Source organism: Hemitrygon akajei, chromosome 3 (assembly GCF_048418815.1).
Source record: "Hemitrygon akajei chromosome 3, sHemAka1.3, whole genome shotgun sequence".
Classification (NCBI taxonomy): domain Eukaryota; kingdom Metazoa; phylum Chordata; class Chondrichthyes; order Myliobatiformes; family Dasyatidae; genus Hemitrygon; species Hemitrygon akajei.
In genome coordinates this window covers 19,365,326-19,379,929 of record NC_133126.1, presented here as the reverse complement: position 1 = coordinate 19,379,929, position 14,604 = coordinate 19,365,326, and the positions used below count along the sequence as shown (strand labels likewise).

Below are 14,604 nucleotides of genomic sequence, written 5' to 3'. Positions count from 1 at the left end.
AGCACTGCTACACTGATTGGAGGAGAATGGTGTAGCGGCAATCGCTGATTGGACAAGTTAGATGTCAGTTTTAGCGTAACCCCGCCTAATCCCTATGCGATTCGTAATTCACAATGTTTAGAATATATAGTAATTATCCTGTGTGTTTGTAAAGGTAAATTGCTGCAAATACCCATCAACCGTGAAAAATGAAACATAACTTTAAGGATCATTGATCTTAAAGGGAAGAGATAAGGGTTGAAATGGGTGGCAGAAGAGATTACTTGCCAAAAGAAATAATCCAGCAAGCTAAAAGAGGATTACAATAAAACAAAAACAAAGAAACAACAGATCGTATTTGTTGAGGTGTGAACGGGATTAGCAAAATCTTTATTTGGTATTATTAATCCGACTGTAGAAACTGAAAATCTAAAATCTGAACAGTAAATACTAAGTAGGTTAAGTAGCCTTTTACTTTTGTTAAGAGACACCATGCGGAACAGGCCTTATGGCCCAATGAGCCCAGCAATCCACCCATTTAACACGAGACTAATCACGGAACAATTTACAATGACCACTTAACCTACCAAACACGAGGAAATCTGCAGATGCTGGAAATTCAAGCAACACACACAAAATGCTGGTGGAATGCTGGTCTCCCATCCACTCCATAATGTACTGGTTAGGCACAGGAGTACATTCAGCCAGAGACTCATTCCATCGAGATGCAACACTGAGTGTCATAGGAAGTCATTCCTGCTGGTGGCCATCAAACTTTACAACTCCTTCCTCGGAGTGTCAGACACCCTGAGCCAATAGGCTGGTCCTGGACTTATTTCCACTTGTCATAGTTTACTTATGATTATTATTATCATTTAATTATTTATGGTTTTATATTGCTATATCTCTACACTATTCTTGGTTGGTGTGGCTTTAATGAAACCCAGTTTCCCTTGGGATTAATAAAGTACATCTGTCTGTCTGACCAGGCAGCATCTATAGGAAGAAGCACTGTCGACGTTTTGGGCTGAGACCCTTCGTCAGGACCAACTGGTATGTCTTTGGAATGTGGGAGGAAACCCACGGGGAGAACGTACAAACTCCTTGATAAAGGCGCTGGAATTGAACTCCGAAACGCCCCCAGTTGTAATAGCGTTAGATAAGATTGGGTTAGTTTATTATCATGATACCGAAAATCCTTGTTTTCCTGAAGCTCACAGAGTAAACGTTATACAAGGTTGAACACAAAGATGAGCCCAAAAAGTAACAGAGTAACCCAACGGTTGTCGTGCAATCTGAAATAAGACCATAAAACATGGGAGCAAATTAGGCCATTCAGTCCATCGAGTCTTCTCCCCCATTCCATCATGGCTGATCCTGGATTCCACCAACCCCATACATCTGCCTTCTCACTATATCCTTTGATGCCCTGACTGATCAGGAAACCATCAACTTCTGCCTTGAATATACCCATGGACTTGGCCTCCACTGCAGTCTGTGGCAGAGCATTCCACAGATTCACTACTCTCTGCTAAAAAAATTTCCTTCTTATCTTTGTTCTAAAAGGTCATCCCCTCCCTCTATTTTTGAGGCTGTGCCCTGTAGTTCTGGTTACCCCCACCATAGAACACATCCTCTTCACATCCACCTTATCTAGTCCTCTCAACATTTGGTAGGTTTCAATGACACACACACATATTCTTCTAAATTCCGGTGAATACAGGCCCAAAGCTGCCAAATGCTCCTTGTATATTAATCCCTTCATTCCCCGAATAATCCTCATGGACCTCATCTGGACTCTCTCCAATGACAGCACATCCTTTCTGAGATATACGGCCCAAAGCTGTTCACAATACTCCAGTGCAGCCTGTCTAGTGTCTTATAAAACCTTAGTATTATCTCCTTGCTTTTATATTCTATCCTCCTTGAAATAACTGCCAACATTGCATTTACCTTCTTTACCACAGACTGCCAAAGAAACCAGGTGCCAGGAGTGTGGGCAACACAGAACCATTAGCTTAATGAGCCACCTCACAACAATTCTACTTAGAACCATCATGCTCAGAATAAGAAACAAAATTAAACCAGAGGTCAGTGATGAACAGTGCAGCTTTGGCGGAGGCAAGGGAACATCAAACACAACTTATATTCTCAGGAATATTATCGAAAGGTCAATAGAAGTACAACAAGACCTATACTCCTGTTTCATTGACTACACAAAAGCCTTTGACACAGTGAAACACCAAGCCATCATGAAAATGCTTAAAGGTATGAATATCGACGGAAAAGAACTAAGAATAATTAGGAATCTCTACTGGCAACAAAGTGTAGCCATACGGATAGACAATGAGATTGGTGACTATCAGCCAATAAAGCGAGGAGTCAGACAGGGTTGTGTTTTATCACCAGACCTGTTCTCCCTGTACAGTAAAAACATCATGAGAACCATCCAAGACCAGCCTGGAATAAATATAGGAGGATACAATATCAACAAGCTCTGCTATGGGATGATACAGTACTGACAGCAAACAGTGAAGTAAATTTGCAGAAACTAGTATCTACCATCAACACAGAGAGCGAAAGACTTGGCCTAACCTTAAACAAAAAGAAAACTGAAGTAATGGTAATATCAAAGAAACCTGATATCCCAAACCGTAGGATCGTATTGGGAAATGAAATCCTGAAACAAGTTCACAACTTCAAGTACCTTGGATCATGGGTAACATCTGATGGCAAATGCAAAACAGACAGACATAAAAGCAAGAATAGCAATGGCAAGAACAGCATTTACAGAAATGAGAAACATCCTAACGAACAAGAAAATAGCAATTGACATCTGCCTTAGAACTCTCAGCTGCTCCATTCTTCCTATATTGATGTATGGCTGCGAGTCATGGACCATCACAAATGCAATGGAAAAAAAGAATCAATGCAGCAGAGATGTGGTTCCTCAGAAGAATGCTATGCATATCATATACGGACAGGATAACCAATGAAAAAGTTCTGCAGAAAATGAAAACAAAACGTACATTACTTAAAAAAATCAGAAAACAGCAATCAAAACTCTTTGGACACATCATGCGAAGAGAGACATTAGAACATTTAGTTACAACTGGAAAGCTGGAAGGAAACAAGCAGAGGCAGGCAGAGAATGAGAATGATAGATGGATTAACATCACGGTTAGAAACAGGGGAGGCAACTACAATTCGGAGGGTCAGGGACCGTAATGGATGGAGAGACATGATCGCCCACGCCGAACGGCAAGGCACCTGAACAACAAAACCACACACTCAATCTGTAAATTGACCTTCTGGGAGTCTTGTACAAGGACTCCTAAGTCCCTCTGCACCTCTGATGTTTGAACCTTCTCCCCATTTAGATAATAGTCTGCACGATTGTTCATTTTACTAAAATGCTTTGTTGTACATTTCACAACGATGTATTCCATCTGCCATCGTTTTACCCATTCTTCTAATTTGTCTAAGTCCTGTTGCAATCGCATTGCTTCCTCAGCACTATCTACAGCTCTACCTTTCTTTGTATCATCCACAAATTTTGCCACAAGGCCATCATTATCTAAATCATTGAAAATGTGAAAAGCAGCAGTCCCAATAGTGATCGCTGAGGAACACCACTGGTCACTGGCAGTCAACCAGAAAAGCCCCCCCTTTATTCCCACTTGTTGCCTCCTACCTGTCAGCCATTTCTCTATCCATTCCAGTATCTTTCCTGTAATGCCATTGGATTTTATCTTGTTAAACAGCCTCAGGTGTGGCACCGTATCAAATGCCTTCTGAAAATCCAAGTAAATGGCATCCACTGCCTTTCCTTTGTCCACCTTACTTGTTACTTCCTCGAAGAACTAACAGATTTGTCAGGCAAGATTTCTCTTTACAGAAACCATGCTGAATTAGACTTATTTTATCAATAGTCTCCAAGTACCCCAAAACTTCATCCTTAATAATAGACTCCAAACCTTCCCCACCACAAAGGTTAGGCTAACTGGCCTGTAATTTCCTTTCTTTTGAATTCCTCCCTTCTTAAAGGGTGGAGTGACATTTGCAATCTTCCAGTCCTTCAGGACCATGCTAGAATCAAGTGATTCTTGAAAGATCATGACTAATGCATCCATTATCTGTTCAGCTCCCTCTCTCAGGATTCTGGGATGTAGTCCATCTGGCCCAGGTGACTTATCCACCTTAAGACCTTTGAGTTTGCCTAGCACTTTTTCCTTTGTAATAGCAATGGCCCTCACTCCTGTTTCCTGACACTTACGGACCTCTGGCACACTCTTAGTGTCTCCCACAGTGAAGACTGACACAGAGTACTCATGAAGTTCATCTGCCATTTCTTTGTCCCCCATTACTACCACACAAGCATCATTTTCCAGTGGTCCAATATCAACTCTCACCTCCCTTTTACTCTTTATATAACTGAAAATAACTTTTAGTATCCTGCTTTATATTACAGGCTAGTTTGCCCTCATATTTCATCTTTCTCCTTCTTATGACTTTTTTAGTTGCCTTTTGCGACCTTATGTACCCTTTCCTTGACTTTTATGCAGTCCTTAACTTGCCTTGTCAGCCACAGTTGCCTATCCCTGCCATTTGAGAACTATGTCTTCTGTATCTATCCTGCACCTTGTGAACTATTCCCAGAAACTTAAGCCATCTCTGCTCTGCAATCATCACTGCCTCTGTTGGAATTGAACCTGGGTTGCCTGTAAAGTGTTGTGCTAACCACTACACTATCGTGCCAATGTATGGGTTAGGGTTAGTAAGTTATTGGCACCAGATAGAGATACTAATTTGATTTGATACCTTTCACTTTACCATTTTCCTGTGACAAATAAAGCTAATCTCTGTTGTCATTGATATGTCTAAATTCTGGAAACTTTGTCCTCAACAGCAATGTGTGAGCACTTTCAGAAAATTGAGTGTAGTAAATCAATAATGAATCTCACCATCACGTTCTCAAGTAATGGGCAAAAAATGCTAGCCTTTTGGTGATGCTCAGATCCCAATAAATTAATGAATAAAAACAGTCACCATTTGTTATCCTCGTGATAGACTGGTGTCCTATGGGGGGGGGGGGGGGGGGGAGTCTCATACTTTCAGTCGCTTCATGCCACAGCCTGATGAGCCTATAAGGCTCAGGACAGACTTTAACTTTAACCATTTGTTATAATACAGGAGACCTATCTAGTCCTTGTCAGAATCAGACGAGAAGTGCAAGACATAAAAAGTTCTTAAAGAGTCAACTTAAGAAAATATAAATTAGTGAAAAATGTTACCTGGGTTTCAGCACCTAAGTTACAGAGAAAGGTTGAACAAGTTAGATCTTTATTCTTTGGAGTGTAGAAGGTTGAGGGGGGACTTGATAGAGGTATTTAAGATTATGAGGGGGATAGCGTTGACATAGATAGGCTTTGGATACACATGGATATGTGTACCTATGACAGTAAACCTACGTTGTTATGATTCTGCACTTTATCTTCTACCTGCACTATACTTTCTCTGTAGTTGTTAGGTTTCAGTTAGTTTCGGTTAGTCCTGACGAAGGATCTCGGCCCGAAACATTGACAGTGTTTCTCACTATAGATGCTGCCTGGCCTGCTGTGTTCCACCAGCATTTTGTGTGTGTTGTTGTTTGAATTTCCAGCCTTCTGCAGATTTCCTCGTGTTAGGTTTCATGCTGTCTTCTGTTTGATCTCAGTGCACTGTGATCTGTTTGGATAGTATGTGTCAGAAACGAGCCACGTTCCCGAATAATGGCCACGAGACAAATTCAAGGAAACAAAGTTTATTAACAGTTCTGCAGAGCTGGGTGCCTTCAGAGAAGGGAACCCTGAACCTTACAGGGCAGCAGGTTTTATCCTTCTTCCTTACCACCCCCCTCCCTGACTCGGGAGGTACACAGTGTTTTCCCATTCCATATTTGGAGTTGTTTTTTTACACGTTTCTGTAAAACAATAGTCCATATCTCAGGACTTCAATGATTCCACAAACAGTTAATCTTGTCAGGGCTTCTGCATTCATAATTAAATCACATTTGTTTACAGACTTTAACGCAGACATAATTAAATCACATTTGTCCCCGGACATAATTAAATCACCTTTGTCCTCTGACTTTAACCCAGACCTCTTTCAGAAACGCACATCTTAATTTTGAATCTTACAGTATACAAGACAAGCTTTTCACCGTATCTCAGTACGCGTGACAATAATAAACCAATACCTCGCTCTACATTAGAAGCATATACTATAACCCCATTCACAAATAAAAGTCTACTGGAGCGGAAGTGAATTCAGCCGCGTTCTGTCCCGATTGGCTGAGTACTTTTCACCGGACGTTGTGTGTGGCCTGCCCTTAGGTGTCGAAGGTGACTCCTCCCTGGCCATTTAGTTGTTATGTTTGGGTGGCGGGGAGCGGGGTTTCTGTGCGGCTTCCGTGCTCAGGGCCGGGGCTGGTTACTGGCGAGTAGCGCCTGTAGGAAATGTTCGTCCGCCCGCGAACAGCATGACTCTGGGCCCCCGGATCTGTACGATGTGGTGATCTCCGGCGGCGGGATGGTCGGCGCGGCGATGGCCTGCGCTCTCGGTAGGTGTGGGCCCGGACACAGCCTGGCGGAGGGGTGGGAGTGAGTTGTGTGTGTGTGTAGTGAGTGTAGGTTGCTGTGTGTGAGAGGGAGGGTTCAGAATCAGGCTTATTATCACTGAAATATGTCGTGAAATCTGTTGTGATATATAAACATACTATAAATTGTGATTACAAATATGTAAGAAAATTAAATAAGTAACACAAAAAGAGAGCAAGAAATTGCAAGGCAGTGTTCATGGGTTCTTTGTCAGTTCAGAAATCCAGTGGCGAAGGGGCAGAAGCTGTTTTTAAAATGTTCAGTGTGAATTCTCAGGCTTTTGTACCTCCTCTTAGATGGTAGCAACGAGAAGAGGATATGTCCTGGGTGGTGGAGGGGTCCTTAATGAAGGATGCTGCCTGATTTGACGGATTGCCCTTTGAAGATATTCTTGATGCCAGGGAGGCTAGTGCCTATGATGAAGTTTAAGCTTCTCTTGTGCAGTGGCCCCTCCATGCCAGATGCTGCTGTAACCAGTTAGATTGCTCTCCAAGGTAAATCTGCTGAAATACCAAATCTCAAACTCAGACTGAAGTACAGCTGCTGATATGCCCGCTTTTGTCATTTCATTAACATATTGGGCCCAGGATCGATCTTCTGAGATGTTGACACCCATAACTTGAAACAGCTCACCCTTTGCACTGCTGACCCCTTTGACAAGTACTGGTCTATGTACCCTTGACTTCCCCTTCCTGAGGTCTGAGATCAGTTACACCAGAGATCCCGCAGATGTTGGAAATCCAGAGTAACGTGCCAGGTTGTCATCGCAATAGCACTCAACCAGCTGATGTTCAGTATGTCACTCCTGTACACCTCTGAGATTCTGCCTGCAACTGTTATGTTAACGGTGAACTTTTAGATGCTGTTTGTGGCTAGGCCTAGCTCACAGTCGCGTGTGTAGAGAGAGTAAATCAGCAGGTTAAGCATACATCCTTGAGCTGGGCTGGTGCTGACTGTCAGCAAAGAGGAGCTGCTATTTCCGATCTGCCCTCACTGTGGTCTCCCAGTGAGGAAGTCAAGGATCCAGTTGCAGAAGGAGGTACAGGAGATCCAGGTTTTGAAGCTTGTTGATTAGTACTGTGGGAATGATTGGGTTGAATGCCAAGGTGTAATTAATAAACAGCAACCTTGCATCTGTATTGCTGTTGTCCAGGTGGTCCACAGCCCTGTGGGGAGAGCATGTGAGGTTGCATCTGCTGTAGATCTGTTGTGATGGAAGGCAAATTGCAGCAGCTTCAGGTCCTTAATCATGAGTTAATTATAGCCATGGTCAGTCTCTCAAAGCACTCATCATGATAGTTGTGTTATGTGTGAGAGGGGAAATGTGTTTGGGTGGTGGGTGTAAGATGGGGCTGTGAGGGGGTTTATGTGTGAGGTGGTGTGTCTGTAGGATTGGGCTTTTGGACAGTGGGTGATGCTTGCTGGGGGGGTGGAAAAGGGGAGCATTAAGGAATTTGTGTGTTGCTGAAATGGAGTAGTGAGGAGATTCAGAAGAAAAATGCAGGGATGAGAGCATCAGGGATTGCTATTGGGAGCCTTATTGTGTTATTTATATAAATGACTTGGATGCAAATGCACAAGGCATGATCAGTAAGCTTGTGGTTGTAATGAAATTAGATGTTGATAGTGAAGGTTATTGTAGATTACGAAGGGATCTTGAAGTGGGCTGGGGAGTGGCAGATGGATTTCTGACGGATTTCTCTCTGAAAAGAGGATGCTGTCCAAGTTGGATGCCATCTTGGACAATGACTCCCATCCACTCCATAATGTACTGGTTAGGCACAGGTGTACATTCAGCCAGAGACTCATTCCACCGAGATGTAACATTGAGCGTCATAGGTAAGTCATTCCTACCTGTGGCCATCAAACTTTACAACTCCTCCCTCGGAGTGTCAGACACCCTGAGCCAATAGGCTGGTCCTGGACTTATTTCCACTTGGCATGATTAACTTATTATTATTTAATTATTTATGGTTTTATATTGCTATATTTCTTCACTGTTCTGGATTGTTGCGGCTGTAACGAAACCTAATTTCCCTCGGGATCAATAAAGTATGTCTGTCTGTCTGTCAGAGCATTCTCACCCAGCACCTCCTTTATCGTTGCCATTCAGGGCCAGAAGCGGTCCTTGCAGGTGAGGTGACCCTTCACCAGTGAGTCTGTTGGGGGTCATGAACTGTATCCGGTGCTCCCGGTGTGGTCTCCTGTATATCAGGGAGACTGCTTTGCTGAGCACCTGCACTGTGTCTGCCAGAAAGAGTAGGATCTCCCAGTGGCCACCCAGTTTGATCCCGCTTCCCATTCTCACTTCGACATGCCAGTCCGTGGCCTCCTCTGCTATCGCGATGAGGTCACACTCAGGTTGGAGGAGCAACACATTGTATTCCATCTGGGTAGCCTCCAGCCTGATGGCATGAACATCGATTTCTCAAACTCCCCCCCGTCCCCCCCACCATTCCCCATTTCCATCTTCACTCTCTCACCATATCTTCTTGCCTGCCCATCACCTCCCTCCGGTGCTCCTCACCCCTTCCCCCATGGCCTTCTGTCCTCTCATATCAGAGTCTCCCTTCTCCAGCCTTGTAGCTCTCTCACCAATAGAGTGAATAGGTGAGCCCATGGCTGGAAAGCTGGATTGCAGCAGTGATCACAGAAGGGAAGCGGTGAGAGAGCGTCTCATTGAACTCCCATTGAAGTGAGGATTTAAACATTGTGAGCAACACTCACAAAATGCTGGGGAAACTTCCTTCCACACTATACCTTTATTATTAGCCCTTGTTTCTAATGTTTATTGCTATGCCTTGGATTAATATGTTCAGAGTTTTTTCTATAGTCTACTAATTAACTGATTTATTTTGGGAACTTTTGTTTTAAGAAAACTTACTACTTTTTAAAAGTGATTGCATTTTGTATATATCTTTGCAACACTGTCAGTACTTGCGATCAAATGAAGTGAAATTCATGCCTTTTTCCTTCTGAAGCTGATGATCCAAATCTGTCTGAGAAGAGGATCCTTCTGCTGGAGGCTGCAAATAAGAAAACAGATGGAAAGCTGCCGGAACTACACAGTAATCGAGTGAGTGCCCTTACTCCAGGCTCTGCTTCCTTCTTGGACCGTAAGTCCCTGTTATTCTATTGAGTTTTTATTCAAAAAGCAAAGAAAAACTGATACTGACAATCTGAAATAAAAACAGTGCTGGGAGCGCTCAGCAGGTCTGAAACTATCAATGGAGAAAGAGTTGATATTGTAAGGTTACTGACCAAACTCTGTACTGAACAAATGCTGCCTGACCTGTTCAATCTTTCTAGTAGTTTGTTTTATTTTACATTTATTGGAATTATTTATTTGCAGAAGTACTGACTGGAGTAGTTGAATTAATCCATACGGTTGAAGTATCCATATGGGTTAGACTATATGGGTAGATGGTGGCGTCTGAAAGGAGGATGCTGTCCAAGTTGCACGCCATCTTGGTCAATGACTCCCATCCACTCCATAATGTACTGGTTAGGCACAGGAGTACATTCAGCCAGAGACTTATTCCACCAAGACATAACACTGAGCGTCATAGGAAGTCATTCCTGCCTGTGGCCATCAAACTTTACAGCTCCTCCCTCGGAGTGTCAGACACCCTGAGCCAATAGGCTGGTCCTGGACTTATTTCCACTTGGCATGATTAACTTATTATTATTTAATTATTTATGGTTTTATATTGCTATATTTCTTCACTATCTTGGTTGGTGCGGCTGTAATGAAACCTAATTTCCCTCGGGATCAATAAAGTATGTCTGTCTATATGTTTTTGTGCTGCCCACACGATTGTCTGGAGGTTGGACTTTGTTCATCTTCCTTAGCTGACACTGGAGCCCAATACACTAGTATCATGCTTGATCCTCTTCAGAGTTCTCCTGGTCCTGCAGTATAAACATTTCACAGATGCATAAACACCTTAAAGACATCTAGTCGGGCTTTGAGCTGCTGTGTCAGGAAACTTGGTGCAAATCACTGCCCACTGCTGTTCATTCAGCGCAGGCAGCCACTGCATACGCACTGCCTTGGTGGTACACTCCACACCGAGCGTTTTGCAGTAAGATTGCTGCTTCAATACTGTAAGGCTGCCATGAACTGACACCAAAGCTTGTAGTTCTGATGTGTTTGCAGAGTTAAGGGCCATGTAGGGATTTGAAAACAAGGATAAGAAGGATTGTTTTGTGTGTATATTGAGGGCAATGGAATGAGAGAATTAGTTCCTGCATGTGTTTTAGTTCATTCTTTAAATTTTAACTTAAGCATTTTACTTCCCAGTAATACAATTTCCCTTGTGCACTGTGCTTAACTGCAGCTATTATATTGGTCTCTTTTAACTTAACATTTTAATCACTTTCACTTCTTGTAGGTCTTGGAGCTTGGGATCATATTTGCAACATGAGATACAAGCCATTCAAAAGGATGCAGGTAGGTTCCAATATGCTTATGTTAATACACACGAAATGCTGAAGGAACTCAAAAGGTCAGGCAGCATCTGTGGAAAAGAATAAAGAGTCACCATTTCAGGCCAAGAATCTTGCCTTGCTGAGTTCCTCCAGCATTTTGTGGGTGTTATTCTGGATTTTTTGTGTTTATAATGCTAATGTTATCAGACCAGTAAATGGATTGTTCATCCACTGAGATGTTCAAATCTGCATTGCGACTTTGAAACCACTGGATTGTCATAAAGATCTCCACACCTCACTGGTTCTTCAGGGAAGGAAGTTTCACTTTCTTACTGAAGGGTCTTTCTGACATTTGTAACATAGCACTGTGGATGACTCTAAATTCATCTCTAAATGGAGCAAATCACTTAGTTGAAATTCACTTGTGGATAGACAATAAAAATAATTGCTTTGCCAACATCCCATGAATTAATTTAAAAAGTGAATTTTATTCTTTCATGATATTACTTAATCATTCTATTATCTTATTTATGTGCTTTGTTTAAGTTTAAATTTCTCCTTGAGTGGTGGCTTTTAGGTAATTTGTCCATTGGGAGTCTGAGCTGCTTCTTTCGAAGGAACAGCTCTTCTGGAGTGGTGCATGCAGTACCACAGATGACCTTTCTTCTCTTGTATCTGAAATTTTTGTGTTTCTGATTAATCTTGCCTCTTCGGTCTTTGAGGAAAGTTTTGGGTTCTGTGGGAAAAGCCTCTTGCACAATTTTCTGGTTTGGCTGGCATAAACAATGCAGCAAGATCAGTAACCTAAGGTGAGGGAGGGAGATTGCTAATGTGTTTTTCTTTGTGTAGTTCATTTCACAGTTTGGTGAGTAAATAACCCAAACATTCACATGCCAGCTGTGGCTCATGTTGTAGGGCTTTCACTATTTTAGTCACAAAACTGGTGGTTTCAGCCATAGCGTAGCGGTTAGTACGACATTATTACAGCTCGGGGATCAGAGTTCCAGTGTCCTCCATAAGAAGGTTTGTACGTTACTCTTGTGTACTTGTGGGTTTCCTCCGGGTGCTCCAATTTCCTCGCAAAGTCCAAAGACATGGTTCATGGGTTAATTGATAATTGTCTAGTGATTAGGCTAGGGTTAAATTGGTGGGTTGCTGGGTGGCATGGCTCGGTGGCCTAGAAGGGCCTGTTCAGTCTGTATCTCTCAATAAGTCAACAAATAAAGTCCCGTCTCCGAAACCCCACATAAACTTCAAGCGTCTGTGCTGATTTTATAGAGCCAGTCAAGGTGGATTTGAATTGGTTTATTATTGTCACATGCACTGAGGTGTAGTGAAAAATTTCATTTTTGTGCCATTTGTACAGATCATTACAAAGTATGTTGAGGTAATACTAGGTACAACGGTGGCAGAATGCAGAATAAAGTGTCTCTCACTACTCTTTCATACTGGCAATCTTTTCTCTTTCAACCCCGATGCAGGATTGTCAGCATGTACTTCTAGCGTCCTCCGATCTGCTTGATCAGCTGTGTTTTGTTTTTATTGTACACACAGAAAAGGGCCCTTTGGCTCAACTTGTCTCTACTGATCTTGATGTCTTATCTATTTCAGGGGTTTCCAACCTCTTTTATGCCAAGGACCCCTACCATTAGTCGAGTGGTCCGTGGACCCCAGGTTGGGAACCCCTGATAAACAGATTTACTAATTCCTCTACCCCCTTACGATTCAAGCACCTATCCAAGTGCCTTTTAAAGGTTGTAATTGTTTGCCTCAACCACTTCTTTCTTATAATCACCAGTATGAATAGTCTTTCCTTCTGATCTGTAGATTTTTTTTCCCTCACCTTGAGCCTATGTCTCCTATTGTGGGGTGGGGGGAACACTCAGACAGAAATGTTTTGATATACATAGTTTTGATGACTAAGGAAGTCATTGTGGATGGTGCAGACGGGCTGTCCTCTGAATACTTGGCTGCTCCATGGAGAGAGTTAGTGCACCAAGTTCCTGGGAGTTCACATCACAGACCTGGCTCCCTGGACAAGAAAGCACACACTTCCTAAGAAGATTGAGGCAAACAAGGCTCCCCCTCCCCCAATCTTGTGTTTCTATATACATTATATACGTGTATATAGTTAAATTACCATAAACTTGACCTGACTTGACAAGTGATAAAGGCATCTGAATCAACTACCTACCCTCCCTGTGCCTCTCATAATTTTATAAACCCTTCCTCAGCCACCTGCGCTGCAGTGAGAATAAATTCAGCTGTCCAATCTGTTAGTGACTCGGGACATCCATTCCAGCGACGTCTTGGTGAATCTTCTGCACTCTCTAAAGTGCCACACCCTACCTCGTAGTGTGGCAACCAGAACTGTACTCAATATGGCCTAGCCAATGTCTTGTGCAGCTACAGTGTGACATCTAACTCTGCCAAATACCTTTTTTTCCTACTCTAGCATCTTGTGTTGCCTTTTTCAGGAATTTTCTCATTTATTGTATGTCCTGCCAGCGTTGGCACCCCAGAATGTATTATTTCACACTCGTCTGACAGTGCTCTATCTAACTCCACAGCTGATCTGTGTCCTGTTGTATCTTCAGACGTCTTTATTTTCATGATCTATGACTCCAATTTCATATAGTCAGCAGTCTTACTAATCATATCACCTATATCCATATGTTTTGTTAGAAACAGCATTGAATCCTGAGATGCATCACTACCCTCTGCCTCCTATCGCAAGTAATTTTTGATCTCAAGTACTTTAGTCTTCTGGACATGCCTGTCAAGAGGGACTTTGTCAAAGGCTACTTTTTTCATAAATTTTCTTAGTTATGTTTTCAAGAAAAAAGTCGATCAGATTTGAGACAGGATTTCAGCTGTACAAAACCATGCTAACTTCTTCTAATCAGTCCCGACCTTTCCGAGTGAACATAAATCCTATCTCTTTAAAAGAGAGGAAATTATTGGAAAAAGTACTGATGTGAGAGTCAGTGGCTTTAATTTCCTAGCTTATTATATTGAGTGAATGGTATGCAAACAAAGTGCTTTTTCAAGATAACGTCAGGGACCAACGGCAAAGTTTTGCTGACAGCTCACATAATTATTAGATGCTCTAGTAGATACACTTCTGTACTGCCGTCGCTGCAGCCTGTAATTTCCCTTTTAAAGATGTACTTTTGAACTGACTAAATGATCTGGCACTTTTGTGATTTTCGGGGAATTCGGTGAAGTAGGCTCTCGAGTGTGCAGGTGTGGCCGGGTCAGCCGTCTCTGGGCATGGGCACTGCATTGAGGCCTTTTGGCGGAAGACAAGCCTGTGGTGGTCTCCATTTCTCCATGCCAATTTAAAGCATCAAGCAAGACTAAGATAATTGAGGACGAGAGCGGAAAACGAACAAGTGCTCACTGTAGTTGGTCCGTTTTTGAGTGGTCTCCCTCTCCCGACTACCGTCAGGCAGGAGATGCAGGACTCTTGGGTCCTATGCCACCAGATTTGGGAGTAGTTAATGCCCGATTTGGGTTCCTGAATGGGCTTTACTCTCCTTAGCTAGTGCTGAAC

General features: G+C 42.7%; 1 protein-coding gene across 1 annotated transcript in view; it reads left to right on the top strand.

Moving 5' to 3' along the window:
- The first annotated feature begins 6,336 nt into the window (after positions 1 to 6,336).
- Positions 6,337 to 14,604, top strand: part of coq6 (coenzyme Q6 monooxygenase) — a 29,568-nt gene continuing 21,300 nt past the window's right edge. Inside the window, exons 1-3 of the mRNA XM_073039275.1 lie at positions 6,337 to 6,580; positions 9,599 to 9,733; positions 11,012 to 11,070. Of these exons, the coding sequence (XP_072895376.1) occupies positions 6,391 to 6,580; positions 9,599 to 9,733; positions 11,012 to 11,070 (384 nt within the window). The 5' untranslated portion in view covers positions 6,337 to 6,390. The remainder of the gene's footprint in view (positions 6,581 to 9,598; positions 9,734 to 11,011; positions 11,071 to 14,604) is intronic.